At 38.1% G+C, this 18,108-nt stretch overlaps 2 protein-coding genes and 1 pseudogene across 8 annotated transcripts in view; 1 reads left to right on the top strand and 2 right to left on the bottom strand.

Annotated features, from left to right (window-relative positions):
- Positions 1–18,108, bottom strand: part of LOC100346985 (guanylate-binding protein 7) — a 144,718-nt gene that overhangs the window by 8,429 nt on the left and 118,181 nt on the right. For all 5 annotated transcript variants that reach the window (XM_070078099.2, XM_089300429.1, XM_089300430.1 and 2 more), the window contains exons 4-8: positions 16,445–16,554; positions 16,055–16,251; positions 14,501–14,746; positions 12,946–13,226; positions 11,451–11,663 (exon numbers count right to left, since the gene is read on the bottom strand). In XM_070078099.2, coding sequence (XP_069934200.2) covers positions 11,451–11,663; positions 12,946–13,226; positions 14,501–14,746; positions 16,055–16,251; positions 16,445–16,554 — 1,047 coding nt within the window. The remainder of the gene's footprint in view (positions 1–11,450; positions 11,664–12,945; positions 13,227–14,500; positions 14,747–16,054; positions 16,252–16,444; positions 16,555–18,108) is intronic.
- Positions 1–18,108, top strand: part of LOC138850611 (guanylate-binding protein 7) — a 121,982-nt gene that overhangs the window by 93,410 nt on the left and 10,464 nt on the right. The gene's annotated exons all lie outside the window — the stretch shown is intronic.
- Positions 6,373–7,109, bottom strand: LOC138850615 (pleckstrin homology domain-containing family B member 2 pseudogene; annotated as a pseudogene).

Below are 18,108 nucleotides of genomic sequence, written 5' to 3'. Positions count from 1 at the left end.
CAGCTGAATTCTCCCAGACATTTAAAGAACTAACTCCAATTCTTCTCAAGCTATTCAAAACAATTAAAAGCAAGGGAATCCTCCCAAATTCTCTCCATTAAGCCAGCATCACATTAATTCCTAAACCTGGAAGAGATGCCAGCAGAAAAAGAGAATTACAGACCAATTTCCCTGATGAACAGATACAAAAATCCTCAACAAAATTCTAGTGAATCAAATCTAACAACACATCAGAAAGATCTTCCACCCAGACTAATTGGGATTTATCCCTGGTATGTAGGGATGATTCAACATTCTCAAATCAATCAATGTGATACATCACATTAACAAACTACAGAAGAAAAATCGTATGATTATCTCAATAGATGCATGGAAAAGCATTTGATAAAATACAACACCATTTCATGATGAAAACTCTAAGCAAATTGGGTATAGAAGGAACATTCCTCAACACAATCAAGGTTATTTATGACAAACCCACAGCCAGCATCCTATTGAATGGGGAGAAGTTGGAAGCATTCCCACTGAGATCAGGGATGGCCACTCTCACCATTGCTATTCAATATAGTCCTGGAAGTTTTAGCCAGAGCCATTAGTCAAGAAAAAGGAATCAAAGGGTTACAAATTGGAAGGAGAATTCAAACTATCCCTATTTGCAGATGACATGATTCTTTTTTAGGGGATCCAAAGAACTCCACTAAGAGGGTACTGGAACTCAAAAGAAGAGTTTGGTAAAGTAGCAGGAAACAAAATCAATACACAGAAATGAACAGCCTTTGTATATACAGACAATGCCACAGGTGAGAAAAACTTCTGAGATCAATCCCATCCAGAATAGCTACAAAAAAATTCAAATGTCTTGGAATAAATTTAGCCAAAAATGGCAAAGATCTCTTCGATGAGAATGATAAACCATTAAATTAAAGAAAGAAATAGAAGAAGATACAAAAAAATGGAAAAGTCCTCCATGTTCATGGATCGGAAGAGTCAATGTCATCAGAATATCCATTCTTTTGAAGACAATTTTCAGATTCAGTGTCATACCAATCAAAATACCAAAGACATTCTTTCTCAGATCTAGAAAAAATGATGCTGAGTTTCAAATGGAGGCACAGGAAACCTCAAATAGCTAAAGCAATCTTATACAACAAAAGCAAAGCTGGAGGCATCACAATACCAGATTTCAAGTCATACTGTAAGGCAGTTATAAACAAAACAGCCTGGTACTGGTACAAAAATAGATAGACCAATGGAACAGAATAAACACCAGAAATCAATCCAAGCGTCTGCAACCAACTTATATTTGATCAAGGAGCTAAAAACCATCCCTCGAGAAGGACAGTCTCTTCAACAAATGGTGCTGGGGAAACTGGATTTCCATATGCAGAAGTATAAAGCAAGACCCCTACCTTATCCCTTACATAAAAATACACTCAACATGGATTAAAGATCTAAATCTATGACCTGATACCATCAGATTAATTGAGAACTTGGAGGAAACCCTACAAGACACTGGCACAGGGCACAAATTCTTAGAAAAGACCCCAGAAACAGGAAAAGAAAAAAATTAATGACAGGGATTGCTTCATATTGAGAAGCTTCTGTACTGCAAATGAAAAGTCAGGAAAGTGAAGAGGCAACCAACAGAATGGGAGAAATTATTTGTAAACTATGCAGCTGATAAAGGACTAATAACCGGAATCTACAAAGAGATCAAGAACCTTCACAACAACAAAACAAACAGCCCAGTTTAGAGATGGGAAAAGGACTTAAACAGACATTTTTCAAATGAAGAAATCCAAAATGGCCAAAAGATACATGAAAAAATGTTCAGGATCGCTAGTTTTCAGGGAAATGCAAATCAAAATCACAATGAGGTTTCACCTCACTCCAGTTAGAATGACTTTCTTTTTTTTAAGATTTATTTTTATTATTGGAAAAACAGAGTTACAGAGAGAGAGGTAGAGTCACACAGAGAGAGAGAGGTCTTCCATTCCATTGGTTCACTCCCCAAATGGCTGCAACGGCCAGAGCTGAGCTAATCCGAAGCCAGGAGCCAGGAGCCAGGAGCCACCTCTGGGTTCCACACACGGGTATAGAGACCCAAAGACTTGGGCCATCTTCTACTGCTTTTCCAGGCCATAGGAGAGAGCTGGATCAGAGCAGGAGAAGCCAGGACATGAACCAGTGCCAATATGGGATGCCAGCATTGCTGGCTGGGGCTTTAACCCACTGCGCCACAGTGCCAGCCCCTAGAATGACTTTCATACAGAAATCAACAAACAACAAATGCTGGAGAGGATGTAGGGAAAAAGGTACCATAATCCACTGTTGGTGAGAAGGCAAACTGGTAAAGTCACTATTTAAGACAATATGGAGATACATCAAAAATCTGAATATAGACCTACCATACGACCCAGCCATCCCACTCTTATAAATTTACCCTAGAGAAAAAGCTATCTGCACCTCCATGTTTATTGCAGTTCAATTCACAATAGCTAAGACATGGAATCAACCTAAATGCCCATCAACAGAAGACTGGATAAATAATTATGGGATATGCACACCATGGAATACTACACAGTGGTAAAAAAAAAATGAAATCCAGCCATTTCCAACAAAATGGATCAAGCTGGAAAATTTCATACTTACTGAAATAAGCCAGTCCTAAAGGGACAAATACTATATGTTCTCCCTGATCTGTGAGAACCAACAGGGCACCTAAAATGAAAGCTGTTGAAGTGAAATTGACACTTTGAGAAGCAATGACTTGACCAGTCCTTGTATTTACTGTCAAGTAACAGTTTTTTAGTTTTTCTCTTCTACATACTGTCTGTTGAACTCTTCGCTTAACATAGAGTTAATCATATGTATATAAAGTCAATTGAAAATAGATCTCAATAAAAATAAGAGGGGGAACAAGAGAGGGAGCAGGAAGTTTTTAACTGTAAAGCTCTATTTTTCTGCATAAAATCCTAGTGACTTAATTCTAAGAGTACAGTTTAAAAACTTATCATGGGAATCTAAATATCAAAATTGGTGCTAAAAATGCCATCCTAATTGTTAAAGTGATCATATTAACTGTTAAAGTGAACATATAAATAGGATTAAGTGTTAAACAGATCATATAAATAGCATGAAGTGCATGGTAATAATAGTAGATAGAATTAAAAAGGAGGGAATATCCAATATGGGAAGCCGTCCACACAGCAGACTCAGAATGACAATCACTTTAAGCAGAACTCTGACCTCAGAATCAGTCCTTAAGGCTTTTGGATCTGGCTGAAAAGCCCACAAGAGCATTTCAGGCATGGAAAGCCAAAACACCATGGAAAAAAATATCCTACATGAAGGATCTCTGTGAGTGAGACCCCAGTGAAAAGAAGGGGCCATCAAAGAAGGATGTACTTTTCTCTGAAGGAAAGAGATAACTTCCAATTTGCTTATGGCCTTGGCTAAATAATGACAGCGTTTGTGTCACAAATGGCTTTCACAGCCTTAGCAGCTCATGTCAAGACCCTTGGGTGATCACTGATGTCATATATAAGAGTGTCAGTTGTTAAATTAACAGTAGAAGTCACTGTGCACTTACTCCCAATGTAGAATCTCTGTACTTAATGAATTGTACTATGAGAATTAACTGCAAAGCTTGTTCTCAAACAATACTTTATATGTTGTGTGTGTGTGGGGGGGGGGTGCCAACCATTGAAATCTTTACTTAGTATAGAGTGGTCTTCTGTATATATAGAGAAGTAAAAATAAATCTTAATGAAGAATGGGATGGGAGAGGGAGTAGGAGGTGGGATGGGAGTGGGAGTGGAAGGGTGGGTTTGGGGGGATGAAGCATTATATTCCAAAAGTTGTACCTATGAAATTTACATTCATTAAATAAAAGAAAAAGCAATCAGAAGCAAATCAATAAACTAAAGAAAACCATACATGCCATTTTGGGGAAATTAGGCACACGGGGCAATTCAAAGATGGCACCTGCAGGGAAATTAGGCACATGAGGCAATTCAAAGATGGTGCCCAAATAAGGTGGGCGGTACCCAAAGTTGTTTACCACCAAAGCTGATTGGCTGCGCAGCACCAGGGGAGGTGACAACTGATGATAAATGTACAGACATATGGCTGGTCCTGTAAAAAATCGCCCCATAAAATGACCTTTTAAGTAATTGGTTGGTCCTTATGCCCTGCCCCAGTGACTCTGCAGGTTTGTGCTTTAAAAGGTTTTGCTACGCGTGCAATAAATGAGTTCTTGCTTACTCAACTTGACTCCCCGCTGCGTCTGACTGTCCCTGGAATTGGGGGGCTGGGGAATGGGTGAGCGGTGCACTTACCTTTCTTCAGACCCAGTCCATCCTCGTTTGGGTGGACTAAGACCCTGCATGACAAGAATGAAAAATTTCGCTATGAAATTGTGACTTTAAAGAGAAATAACAATGAAAGATTAGAAATAAAGAATTCAACAGATCAAATAAAAAAGAAATGCGGTGGATAGCCATAACAACAGACTTGGTGAGACAGAAAAAAGAATATCTGAGCTACAAGACAAATCTTTGGCAATCTTTCAGACCAAAAAAAATTAGAAAACTCAAAAACTAGTGTTGGACATTTATGTTAGACTATCAAACAACCCAACAAAGAGGCCTTATGAGTTTCTGAAGTCATGGAAGGAGAGAATTGCCTAGAAAGCCTATTTAGTGAAATACTTACAGAAAATTTCCGAATTTGGAGATAGAAAGAAACATCCAAGTATATGAAGCACAAAGAACTTCTAATAGATATGACCAGAAAGATCTTCACGACAACCTATTGTTGTCAAACTTTCCACAGTAAAACAGAGAAAAAGTTCTAAAATGTGCATGAGAGAAACACCAGATTCCTTTTAGAGGATCTCCAATTAGACTCACAGCTGACTTCTCACCAGAAACCGTACAGGCTAGAGGAGAATGGCAAGATGTAGTCCCAAGTTTTAAGAGAAAAAACTGTCAACACAGAATACTGTACTCTGCAAAGCTTTCATTTATGAATTAAGATGAAATAAAGATCTTCCATAACAAACAGAAATCGAAAGAATGTGTAACCACTCATTAAGCCTGTCAAAAGATGTTTAAGGATGTGCTACACAGAAAAACACAGAAACATGGTCATTATTATGGAAGAATTTGAAGGCAGGAAATCTGACAATAAAAGTACAAAGGAAATCCAAAGTAAACAATAGGAATATTTATGGAAAAATTGCAAGGCCAAGTCATTACCTATTAATAGTCATCTTGAATGTAAATGGACCAAATGGACCTAACTGAAATCTACAGATATTTTCACCCCACAGTTGAAAAATGTATATCAAGGTGGCATGTACCAATGCCATCTCACTAGTCCGAGTGATCAATATCTGTTCACAATTCATCATAATCATAGGACTAAGAGCCAAAGGGATCACATAAGCAAGACTTGTGTCTGCTAATACTAACTGATAGAATTAAAAAGGAGAGAACGATCCAACATGGGAAGCAGGATACACAGCAGACTCATACAATGGCGGATATCCTAAACAGCACTCTGGCCTCAGAATCAGCCCTTAAGTCATTCGGATCTGGCAAAAAAGCCCATGAGAGTATTTCAGGCATGGAAAGCCAAGACACTCTGGAAAAAAAAACCCCCATATGAAAGATCTCTGCAAGTGAGATCCCAGTGGAAAGAACAGGTCATCAAAGAAGGAGGTACCTTTCTCTGAAGGGAGGAGAGAACTTCCACTTTGACTATGACCTTGTCTATATAAGATCAGCGTCAGCGAACTCAAAAGGCCTGCATAGCCCTGGCAACTCATGACAAGAGTGGCTGAAGCACATGTTCCATGGTACTGGAAAATGAGTATTTGACAGAGAGGGAGGATGATGGTGGGCTTGCCAAGGCTTCACACACTGGGGAGCTCAAAATACAATGTCTCACACTTCCTTTACCACCTGTAGCTCAGGAGCAAAAACACAAGGCCTGGCCCGGCAGGGCAGGGCAGGGCGGAAATTGGAGCAGGCCTCTCACTTGGCCAGACCCCTCCTCCTATCTATGACAGGAGTCTCTCCTGGCCATTGGGCATCCCAGCACTCCGTGGACAGCCACAGCACCCCACCAATGCACAGGCTGGCCCTCCTACATGTGCTGCAAACCCTCCTTCTCTCTGATATTTATGTGGATTAGTTAGAATTATCAGGTTGCTACTTTCAAAAGGACTATTAATGCCATTATTTTAAAAATCTGTCAGAAACAGAAAAATCCCTGCAAATTGTATTATTGTACACAGGGTTAACAGAAGCTATGCACACCAAGGTCTGAAGGCTCGAGGGCTCTAGAAGACCTAGAACAGGGACCCTAGGGCATGCCCAGCACCAGATCACTGTCGTTGTCTCGATCCCACTCACGAATGAGGACTTGGTTGGTGGGCTGCCCTCTGTAATGTCTAGCATACGGGTACACACAGCGTATGCCTGCCCATTCGCAGCATAGACAACTTGAGTTCCTACTGGGTAAGTGCCCCTATAGGTACTGGAGCCATAAGCCTACTCAGGGATTGCCACAGCATAGGATGTGTAGGGAGGTCAGGAGGAAGCCACAGCTCTCTCTTCAGACAGGATTGAGGAGCCCACGTAAGCTGTGTTTGTCCTAGAATCCTGCAGTGTAAATTTCCAGGCCAACCAATCATCTGAGCTTTCTGCACGATGACATTGTTTTTCCATCTCGGCAAATGATCTGCAGCAGGCAGTCTTGCATTCCCATCTGGAGGCTGGATGTCCCGACATTGCTGTTTCATACAGATTTTGATGCCATCCGCTGGCATGTGGACCTTATCCTCAACACTCAGCCCAGTCTCGTCATCGTAATAGATCAGGTGGCCATCTGACCACAGGTCAAACCAATTCTTCTTCCAATGCTTTCAAATGGTTCTCTGTCACAGCAGCCGTCCACTCTTCACAAATGTCATCTCATCACTGGGAAAAGTTAACACTGCAGAGCCCAGACCACGGCTGTCTATAGAAGATCAAAGTCAGGGAACTCAAAAGGCCTCCATAGCTTTGGCAACTCATGACAAGAGCCTAGGGTGATTACTAATGCCATAAACAAGAGTGTCAATTTGTTAAGTCGACAACAGGAGTCACTGTGCACTTACTCCTCATGTAGGATCTCTGCCCTTAATGTGCTGTACCTTGTGAATTTATGCTATAACTAGTACTCAAATAGTATTTTACACTTTGTGTTTCTGTGTGGGTGCAAACTGTTGAAATCTTTACTTAATATATACTAAATTGATCTTCTGTATATAATGATAATTGAAAATGAAACTTGATTGAATGGAATGGGAGAGGAAGCGGGAGAGGGGAGAGTTGCAGGTGGGAGGGAAGTTATGGGGGGGTAAAGCCATTGTAATCCAAAAGCTGTACTTTGGAAATTTATATTCATTAAATAAAAGTTAAAAAAAAGAAAAAGAAAAATATACATCCTTCTCATCAGTGCATAGATCTTTCTATAGAATAGAACATATGCTAGGCCATAATGCAAGTCTCAGCAAATTAAAAAAAATTGAAATCATACTTTGCATCTTCTCTGACCACAATGGAATGAAGCTGGAAATCAACAGCTCAAGAATCTCTAGACCATTTGAGAACACATGGAGACTAAACAACATGTTCCTGAATGAACAGTGGGTCATGGAAGAAATCAAAAGAGAAATCAAAAAATTTCTGGAACCAAATGAAGACAACAATACGTTATATCAAAACTTATAAGATACAACAAAAGAAAATTTAAGAGGGAAGTTTATAGCAATTGTTGCATACATCAAGAAATTGAAATGATACCAAATAAATGAGCTGTGAATGCTGCTCAAGGTCCTAGAAAAACAACAAAACCCCAAATTAGTAGGATAAAAGAAATAATCATCTAGAGAAGAAATAAACAATATGATACCAAAATTCAATACAAAAGATCATTCTAATGAAGAGCTTGCTTTTTGAAAAATAATTGAAATTGACACACCATTGGCCCAACTAACAAAAAAAATACAGAGAAGACCCAATTCAATAAAATAAGAGATGAAAAGAGATGAAAAAGGAAATGTAACAACAGATACCAAAGAAATAAAAAGATTCATCAGGAATTACTACAAAGAGCTGTATGCCAACAAATTGTGAAACCTAGAAAAAATGGATAGATTCCTAGACACATGCAATCTTCTAAAATTGAGTCATTAATGCATAGAAAGCCTAAACATACCCACAACCAAGCCAAAGACTGAATCATTAATAGAGACCCTCCCAACAAAGAAAAGACCAAGACCAGATGTCTTCACAGCTAAATTCTACCAGACATATAAAGAAGAATTAATTCCAATTCTTCTCAAGATATTAAAAACAATTGAAAGGGAGGGGCTCCTCCCAAACTCATTCTATGAAGCCTGTATTACCTTAATTTCTAAACCTGAAAAACATACAACAGAGAAAGAGAACTATAGACTAATATCCTTGATGAACATGGATGCAAAAATCCTCAACAAAATATTAACTAATCAAATCCAACAACACATCAGAAAGATCATTCACCCAAACCAAGTGTAGTTTAACTCTGGTATGGTTCAACATTCGCAAATCAATAAATGTGATACATCACATTAGCAGACTGAAGAACAGAAACCAGATGGTTAGATCAACAGATGCACAGAAATCATTTGATAAAATACAACATCCTTTATGATGAAAACCTTAAGTAAATTGGGTATAGAAGGAACATTCTTCAACACAGTCAAGGCAATTTTTAACAAAACCACAGCCAGCATCCTACTGAATGGGGAAAAGTTGGAAGCATTTCCCATAATATCCAGAACCAGACAAGGATGGCCACTCTCACCATTGCTATTAATATAGTCCTGGAAGTTTAAGCCAGAGCCATTAAGCAAGAAAAAAAAATACAAATTTGCAAGGGGCAAATAAAATCTTCCATATTTGGAAATGACTAGATTTTATATATATAGGGGATCCAAAAGACTCCACTGAGACTGTCAGATCAATAAAAGGGTTTGGTAAAGTGGCAAGATATAAAATCAACACACAAAAATCAACAGCCTTTGTATACACAGACAATACTATGGCAGTTAAAGAACTTTTAAGATTAGTCCCATTCACAATAGCTAAAAAGTTATCAAATACCTTTGAATAAATTTAACCAAAGATATAAAAAAATCTCTATAATGAAAATTACAAAATGTTAAAGGAAGAAATAAAAGAAAGCTCCAAAAAACAGAAAAACCATCTGTGTTTATGGATTGAAAGAAAGAACATCAAAAAATGTTGATACTACCAAAAGCCATTTATAGGGTCAATGAGAATTTAATCAAAATACCAAGGACAATCTACAAAGATCTCCAAAAAAATGATGCTAAAATTCATATGGAATCATAAGATATCCTGAATAGCTAAAGCAATCTTATACAACAAAAACAAAGCAAGAGGCATCACAACAATAAATTTCAAGACATACTACAGGGCAGTTATAATCAAAACATTATGGTACTGGCACAAAAACAGATATGTAGACCAATGGAACAAAATAGAAACTCCAGAAATCAATCCACACATCTACAACCAGCTTATCTTTGACAAAGGGGCTAAAATCAATCCTTGGAGCAAGGACAGTCTCTCCAACTAATGATTCTGAGAAAACTGGATTTCTGTGTGCCAACATATGAAATTGGACACGTAGCTTACATAAAATCCACTGGAAATGGATCAAATACTTAAAGACTTAAATCTACAACCCGATACCAACAAATTACTAGAGCATATTGGTGAAACACTGCAAGACCTTGGAATAGGCAAAGACTTTTTAGAAAATATCCCAGAAGCAAAAGTAATCCATGTCCAAACTGACAAATGGGATTACATCAAATTGAGAAGCTTCTGTACTGCCAAAGAAGCACTCAGCAAAGTGAAGAGGCAAGTGACAGAATAGGAGAAATATTTGCAAACTACACAACAGATAAAAAGTTAACATCTGGAATCTATAAAGAGCTTAAGATATTCAACAACAACAACAAAAATCTGTTAAGATATAGGCAAAGGACTTGAATAGGCATTTTCTGAGAGCAGAAGTTCAAATGACCAACAGACGCTTGAGAAAATGCTCCCTGTTACTCTTCAAATACATAAAAATAAATCTGTATTTTTTAAAAAAATAATGGCTATGATTTGTCTTTCAAAATTTAACAAATGTTGGTGAGAATGTGGAGAAAAAGAACCCTTACACAACCATTGGGAGAATGCAAATGGGTACAATCATTATAGAAACAGAAAAAATTTGAAAAAAAGAAAAAAGAATGAATGTCTAGTGGTCAAGTAGATAAAACAACCTTGTCAAACCTGCTATTTGTTAAGTGAGTAATTAAATGCAAATTATTAGCTTTTCTATGCATCATGTTTCCTACCTGTATAATGAGGATGATGTTACTATCTGATTTATAGGATTCTGAGAATTAAATTCATAATCTAATAAAATAATATAAAACTATACTTGGTATAGAGAGTGAATGTCATGATAGTCATCATCATCATCATTACTACTATCAGTGCACACCACTATAATAAACATATCTGTGCCATATTTAATTAATATGAATTTGTCCACCCAAGATAAGATCATAATCATTTTGAGAATATTTTTCCTCACTAAACCTAAAGTCCATCCTTTGATTTATTAAAGAAAGGAAGGAAGGAAGGGAGGGAGGGAGGGAGGGAGGGAGGGAAAGAAATGATTATCACACAAAGATTTCTGAGTCCAGATGCTCTCTGAGAAGAAATATTTCTAGTTTACCTAGGCATACATAACTATATATGGATTTTAAAACACTTAAAATGTCAAAATACTGCTCCAGTATGCTGTTTTCCATGATTTTAACAATCCTTGAAGTGAGCTGTTTTATAGAGGTTTATTTAGCTCACAGTCTGAAGGTTCAAGGGGTCAGCACCAGCCTGAATATGGCTCTGACTAACATTGCTCTGGTTCTTACACAGTGTAGTATCACAATGAAATGTGTAGAATAAATTGCCAGAAAGTGAGCCAGAGAGTGATTCAGGGGCCAGTCCCATTTTTTTTTTTTAACAAATTAATCTCATTATAACTAACTCAGAGTCCCATGAGAACTACAACCTTAATCTCCACTGAAGTCAGCCCCTGATGAACTAAAAAACTCCCACTAGGCTCCATTTCCCAAGTTCTCACCATCTCTCATGTGTCCACAATGAGGGCGAGGACAAATCTTGAACATTCAACCCTGGAGGACTAATATCCAGACCATAGCAAATGTTTCCCTCCACCGCGATGCTGTGGTCCTCATTTTCAAAACAAGCACCAAAGATCCCACAACTCTACTCAGTTGACCAACTCTCCCCCCTGTTCCTCACCTTCACTCCCTTCCTGGGCACCAGCTCAAACTCCTCTTCAATCCTTTTTCTTGCTTCTAAGTAGAGACGGTGGCCTCCAGGCACAAAGAAAACTCCTCTTGAAATACTTTCCATCAGGGACGCTGAGAGCCGTGTAAGCTCAGCCTGGCAGTATTTGACAGAGGCCTCTTCATTCTGCAGCAGGAACTCTTCCTTTTTCTGCTCTGTGGTTTCCTGCCAGGGAAACGTAGGTTCACACATTAGAAAGGAATGAGTAGCAGGGAAGGTCCACCTGTGATACACGTGGCAGGAGGATTTGGACGGCCTCAGAGTGGACCAGAACAAAGAGTGGACCTGCAGTCAGGAGACTTACTTCACTGTTACTTCTGGTCATTGCCTGTTTCACCTTTGCAAAGCCACGTATTTCTCATGGGGGAGAGGCCCAGGCTCAATATCTGTAAATGAGGGTCAGAAGCCCTGAACTCTGTGGTCCTTTAATAAATAATAAGATTAACAGTGGCCTGGTCACCAAGACTAACAACAGAAAGGTGAATTTTGACTGCAATTAAAATTTCCTCAGAGCATATGGATTGCTATGGACAGAAATATGAAGTTATAAGAATAAATGCGATTAATATTTCACTAATTGTTTAGGTACATTTTGAACCAACTTTTGAACCCCTTATGGATTCTTTGATGATGGCTTAAATATGTATGAATAGGTAGAAAAATAATTTTTGTTTATACTTGAAAGTTATAATCCAACTGGGTTTCCTCATGACAAATTGAGGGCTTTTTTTTTTTTTTTGGCTTTTTAAGATCAGGTCTAGATAAATATAAAGATGAATTTTTAATGAAGGTACCTGTTGTCAATAGAATTAAGATTTTCCATAAACTTCTCTACTTTTCGTGTCCATATCCCTCATATTCCCTGGGTCTGAGAATATGATGGCTGTTACTCTCATGTTTAGATCATGATAGATAGCACAAGTTAACTTAACAATGGATCAAAATGTATCTGACTTTATCCAATTACATGAACTCTTTTTTTTAATGAACTCTTAAAAATAGTCTTTTCTAGTTGATGTCAGAAAAGGAAACCAGAGAAATTAGAAACAAGAGAAATATTTGATGCAACATAACTAGTTTAAAGATGGAGGGGTTCCCTTATTCTTTATTTGAGGACCAAACCCATTTGACACCTTCTTTCAGTCTGTCTACAATAGCAGAGGACCTAGACACCCTGACATGCATGTCTGGCAAACATAACTGTGTGATAGTTATCTGTTTAAAACCACTAAACTCATGATTTATTTTGCAGCACCAAAAAATAAATAAATAAATAAAGTGTCTGTCCTTTAGAAAAAGGCTGACCTGTAGTCCACAGAGCTCTTTCATTCTCTAGAATCAGGATGCCTTCTACTATGGTAGGGGGATGATCACAGGGTGAAAAGACAGACTTTAGGTGTCATCTAGAAAGGCTGTCGCTGGCAAGGATAGATGTTCAGATGTTTACCAAAAGGTTCTTCTGGAATTCCCCGTTGTCATCCTTGAAGGAGTGCTCCATGAAGATTTTAATAGCTTCCCTCTCACAGGCTGCGTGCAGGTCCAGCAGCTCCTGGAGCGTGTCTGTGGGGAGCACCAGTCGCTGGGCCATCTGCCTGCTGTAGTGCTCGGCTGCCTTCTGCACGGCTGCAGCATTCTCATGCTGGGCCAGAGTCGTCACTGCGTTCTCCAAGCAAGGGACGGCTCCGCTGTTGATGGTGTCTATGTACATCTCCACCAAACTGCCCAGCCCTGATTAACGCATAATTTTAGGGAATAAACAGATAGTTCACATTCATTGTTTTCACAGGGTTTATGAATCAGCATCCCAAACATCAAAACCATTCTACTTATCTTGAAGTGTTCTTTTCCTGCTCCTCCTCCTTCCCTTCTTCCTCCTTTTCTTCTCTCTTCCCCCTCTGGTTTTTTCTTCTATTCTTCCTTTCCCATCTTACTCTCTGAATCCTTCTCTGAGTTATAACATGGTTCTTGATTCTATTCACCCTTTCTACTATGGCTCACAAATTCACAAATATTCAAAATTAAATAATTGATTATAAGTAATATCACTTAGAGGTTTCTAGAAAAATACTTCTCCATTTAAATAAAGTAAAAATTTATTACATTAGGAAAATCACATAATTTGTGTGTTCTCATTCCAAATAAAATGCTAGCCCACTTATTAAAAATATCCTCTGGAGTTTAGTACCAGCCACCCAGCATGTTGTACTAAGTACGAGCTGATATTAGCATGGGGACCCTGTGACTGACCAGTCATATGTCCATGAAGCCATCCCTGTAGTGGGTTTAGGTTTAATTTTTTTAAATTTATTTTACAGGTAGAGTTTTAGACAGTGAGAGAGAGACACAGAGAGAAAGGTCTTCCTTCCATTGGTTCACTCCCCAAATGGCTGCTATGGCCAGAGCTGCGCTTATCCGTAGCCAGGAGCCAGGTGCTTCCTCCTGGTCTCCCATGCGGGTGCAGGACCCAAGGACCTGGGCCATCCTCCACTGCACTCCCAGGCCACAGCAGAAAGCTGGACAGGAAGAAGAGCAACTGGGAATATGGTGCCCATATGGGATGCCGGTGCCACAGGTGGAGGATTAACCAAGTAAGCCATGGTGCCGAACAAGTTTAATTTTTTTTTTAAACTCTTGATGAGCTTTCATTGGATTACCACCTATTGTTTATCTTCTGACTGGTTTAAATTCCTGCAACCTTTTGTGCTTCGCACTGAAAAACTCTTATCCTATAGGATTTCTCATATGCAGGTTTGTCTATAATAGTATTTTTTTACTTGCTTGCGTCATATGTGTGTTCCTTTCAAGAGATAAATAATACCTCAGTAAATCCCAACTTAGGGAAAATTTAACTAAGAAACATCATTTGTAGGTGTGGTAGGAGCATCTCCTTCTCTGTATTCCTATACAGAAACAAATGAAATGATTGACAAGCCCACAGAAGAATCACAGCTTCATCACACACTGATCTAGAGAAAGTCGTGTTTGACACAGAGGAAACTCACGATTTCCAGTGACAATGATTCCCTGTCTCAGGGTCTTGGTCTTCCCATGTGTGAAGATGTAAGAGCAGAATTTTTCTGACTGCTCCTTGAAGTTCAATTCCAGTTGATCTTCTGGCACTTTGTCCATACGGGCTAAGAGATTTTTATCATTTGTGGGCCGGTCAAAGACAAAGCACTTCCGTTCTGGAAAGAAATACCTGATACATTTTCTGGGCTTGTTGGAATTTTGAATTCTGGCATTCGTTCCTGTGGAATTATAAAAGAGAGCACTCATTGAAGAGACAGCAAACAAAGGGCTGAGGACTTCCAGGAATCTCTGTGATATGGCAGCTCCTGAGTCTGTAAATTGTCCTTTATCCAAATGTGCAAAGTAGTCATGCTAATATACACAAAGCATGGGGTATCCTTTTCTGCACGGAGATGCAATTACTCTAAAGTGGAATGAAAGGTATTCATTTCAAGAGAAGACATTTATCATGGATCCTTTTCACTTGTGGTGGGTAGAGTGACTATACTCACACGATTTTGAAGAATCAATTAATAAAACCTTTTGGAAACATATTTCTAATATTACAGTTTCATGTCAGAAATGAAATAAGAACATTAAAGTAGTGCTAGAAATAAGGATGTGACATTTTTAAAACAGCATAAGAATAGAAAACATTCAAGTCAGTCGCAAAAAATGCTTCAAAAACATGACCAAATATATGCGCACCCTTTATCACATTTATAGAGTACTTTAGCAGTAAGCTTTAAAAAAAAAGCTAATCTAAATAAAATTTGGAGACATCACTAGCTCTCAAAGTAAGTTTATATTGGAATGGACAGTAACTGAAGAGCTTCTGAGGCATACATTTTGTTAAAAAAAAACATAATAAAAGAATTAAATAAAGGGTATTGTCCCTCTAAGTGTTGTTACTTCTCTACACTTCTAAATACAAACTGTAATAAATTGATAACACTAAACTGATCACACATTACCTAAGGATGAAGATGTTGGTGTTATAAATAAGACAAAATGACTGTATTAGCGTAGGCACATAGCAGTATCCCCTCTCCCCTGTACTGCTGAAGATATAATTATGCTTCCATGAAGGATCGATCCATCAGTCAAAGGTAGTAAAACATAGCTAGTGAAACTTATTTTCAACAAAGAGGTCATTTGATTACCTTGTGATTCTTTGTTTAATAACTTCCTAGTTGATCTATTTTTCTCAGAATAGAGTAAGAGAAATGCTTGAAATTAAGTATGACAAATGTGAGTCCAAGAAGTAATAACATTTATTGCAGTTCTCATTTTTTAAAGTTTTACGGATTGGACTAAAATGGTTAATGTAACATTAAACTTTACATTTATTCATTGACTTTAAATCTCATCCTCTGAAATTTTTCAGTAATAATTGACAAAATCATGGCCATCTTTCAATCACCGGTTGTCTTTAGTTTGGTCTTCAATTTGATCTCAAATAAACATTTATTCCAAATGCTATAGGACAGTCCTGCTTGACCCCACCTTGTAACTAAATCAGCCATCCCCAGAGCACACTCTGATACCTGGAATCAGCTTCAAGGCATCCTCAAGGTACTCATCTTCTGTGATGAGCTGTCCTTTCAAGTTCAGTTCCAGGGTGAAATCCCGCACAGCCCACACAAAGTCTGGAAAGAAACTCACAAACTCTGCGGAGTCCTCTACCTCATCAGATGGGGGAGAAGATCTTGCCCTGATTAACTCTGTGAGTTCAGTAACAAAGCTGAAATCTCAGTTAAGGAAAAAACTCTACACCACAAACTCTACATCTCACTTAGAAACAACTCGGAAAAACACTTCCATTATCCCTATGTCCACTCTTAAAGAACCAGGAAAATAAGTTACATAAAAAAGAAACAACGCCAACATTCTCCTAAACTCAGTGAAATATGGAAGTTCCATTTCTAGAAGGATACTGCAGCTGCTCCAGGGCCTGGTGGTTGATGGTGCCCAGGCTGTTGTAGACAAAGGTGCTGCTCAGAAGCACGGCCAGGGCAAAGATCCAGGAGTCATTCTTAGGGTCTCCCTGGGAAATCCATTGAAACAAGAGACTTACACATCTGCTCTTCATTTACTCATCTATCATTCATTTGGTTGTTTGCTCACACTTTGGCTATATTATAACTGAATTAATTACAAATTACAAATATAATTACTAAAAAGAAATGTGGTTTTGATATACTATGACCACACTCAGTTTGTATATTCAAATAAATGAAGGACATTGTTACTGTCAAAGTATTTAAAAAAGTGCTTAAACATAGGTGTCTACTAGTAAGAATAAAAGTATCCCACTGAAAATGTTTTTCTTTTTAAACTTTTATTTAATAAATATAAATTTCCAAAGTACAGCTTTGGATTACAATGGCTTTTTCCACCCAATAACTTCTCTCCCACCCGCAACCCTCCCCTCTCCTGCTCCCTCTCCCATTCCATTCACATCAAGATTCACTTTCAATTATCTTTATATCAGAAGATCAATTTAGTATATATTAAGTAAAGATTTCAACAGTTTGCACCCACACAGAAACACAAAGTGTAAAATACTGTTTGAGTACCAGTTATAGCATAAATTCACATTGTACAACACATTAAGGACAAAGATCCTACATGGGGAGTAAGTGCACAGTGACTCCTTTTTGTTGACTTAACAAATTGACACTCTTGTTTATGGCATCAGTAATCACCCTAGGCTCTTGTCATGAGATACCAAGGCTATGGAAGCCTTTTGAGTTCACCAACTCCGATCTTATTTAGACAAGGTCATAGTCAAAGTGGAAGTTCTCTCTTCCCTTCAGAGAAAGTCACCTCCTTCTTCTTTGAAAATGTTTTTCTTGATGATTACTATAACATGGACACAAATCCTATGCAATTAAGTTCAACAACTCTTCATCAGGACAGAATTTGCATACGTTTTGAGCTTATAAAGTTCCATATGACAATCTAAGCTCCAGAGGATGATGTTATAGAGCAACAAACATGTCACTATATGAGTGTAACCAAAATGATAATCCTTCCCATGAGTGGAATCCAAATTTGACCAAGGCCAAACAAACACAACAAAGGTGAAGATATGGAGGCCTATGAATGTGAATAATTACCCTGAATTCAGAATGAGAAGGGATTCTGTGTGACTGGGATATGATGGCAGTAAATAGAAAATACCTGAGATTTGAAGAGTTCATAGATAGAAAAAGGGTTTGTAAAGATGAAGGGATCCAGCAGACAAAGAACTAACAGAGGCTAAGTTGGAACTTTTAGCTCACAGTCACATAAAGGCATTAAAAATTATCCCACTTGATGGAAGTGCTGAGTACACAGGCTGGAGTGGGAGGGGAGGCTGGAAATGAGATTCCTGTCAAGATGTAAAAGGCATTACCCTATCACAGTATGAGTCACAAAATCAGCCAGTAGTATCTCTTGTACACTTTATATTTTGTTTTGCTTTGATCCTTTAAAAAATTTAGTTACATGAATAGAAGATTCATGTAAAGCATCATTTATTAAAAATTAGCAGTCCATATTGGTTATACTTAGATAACGATCAATAGATTTAAAACTGAATTTTTAAAATTTTAAA

This window comes from Oryctolagus cuniculus, chromosome 7, assembly GCF_051225735.1.
Source record: "Oryctolagus cuniculus isolate XC-2025 breed Fujian yellow rabbit chromosome 7, ASM5122573v1, whole genome shotgun sequence".
Taxonomy (NCBI): Eukaryota; Metazoa; Chordata; class Mammalia; order Lagomorpha; family Leporidae; genus Oryctolagus; species Oryctolagus cuniculus.
Note: the sequence above shows the minus strand (reverse complement) of the source record. Positions and strands in the feature narration are given on the sequence as shown.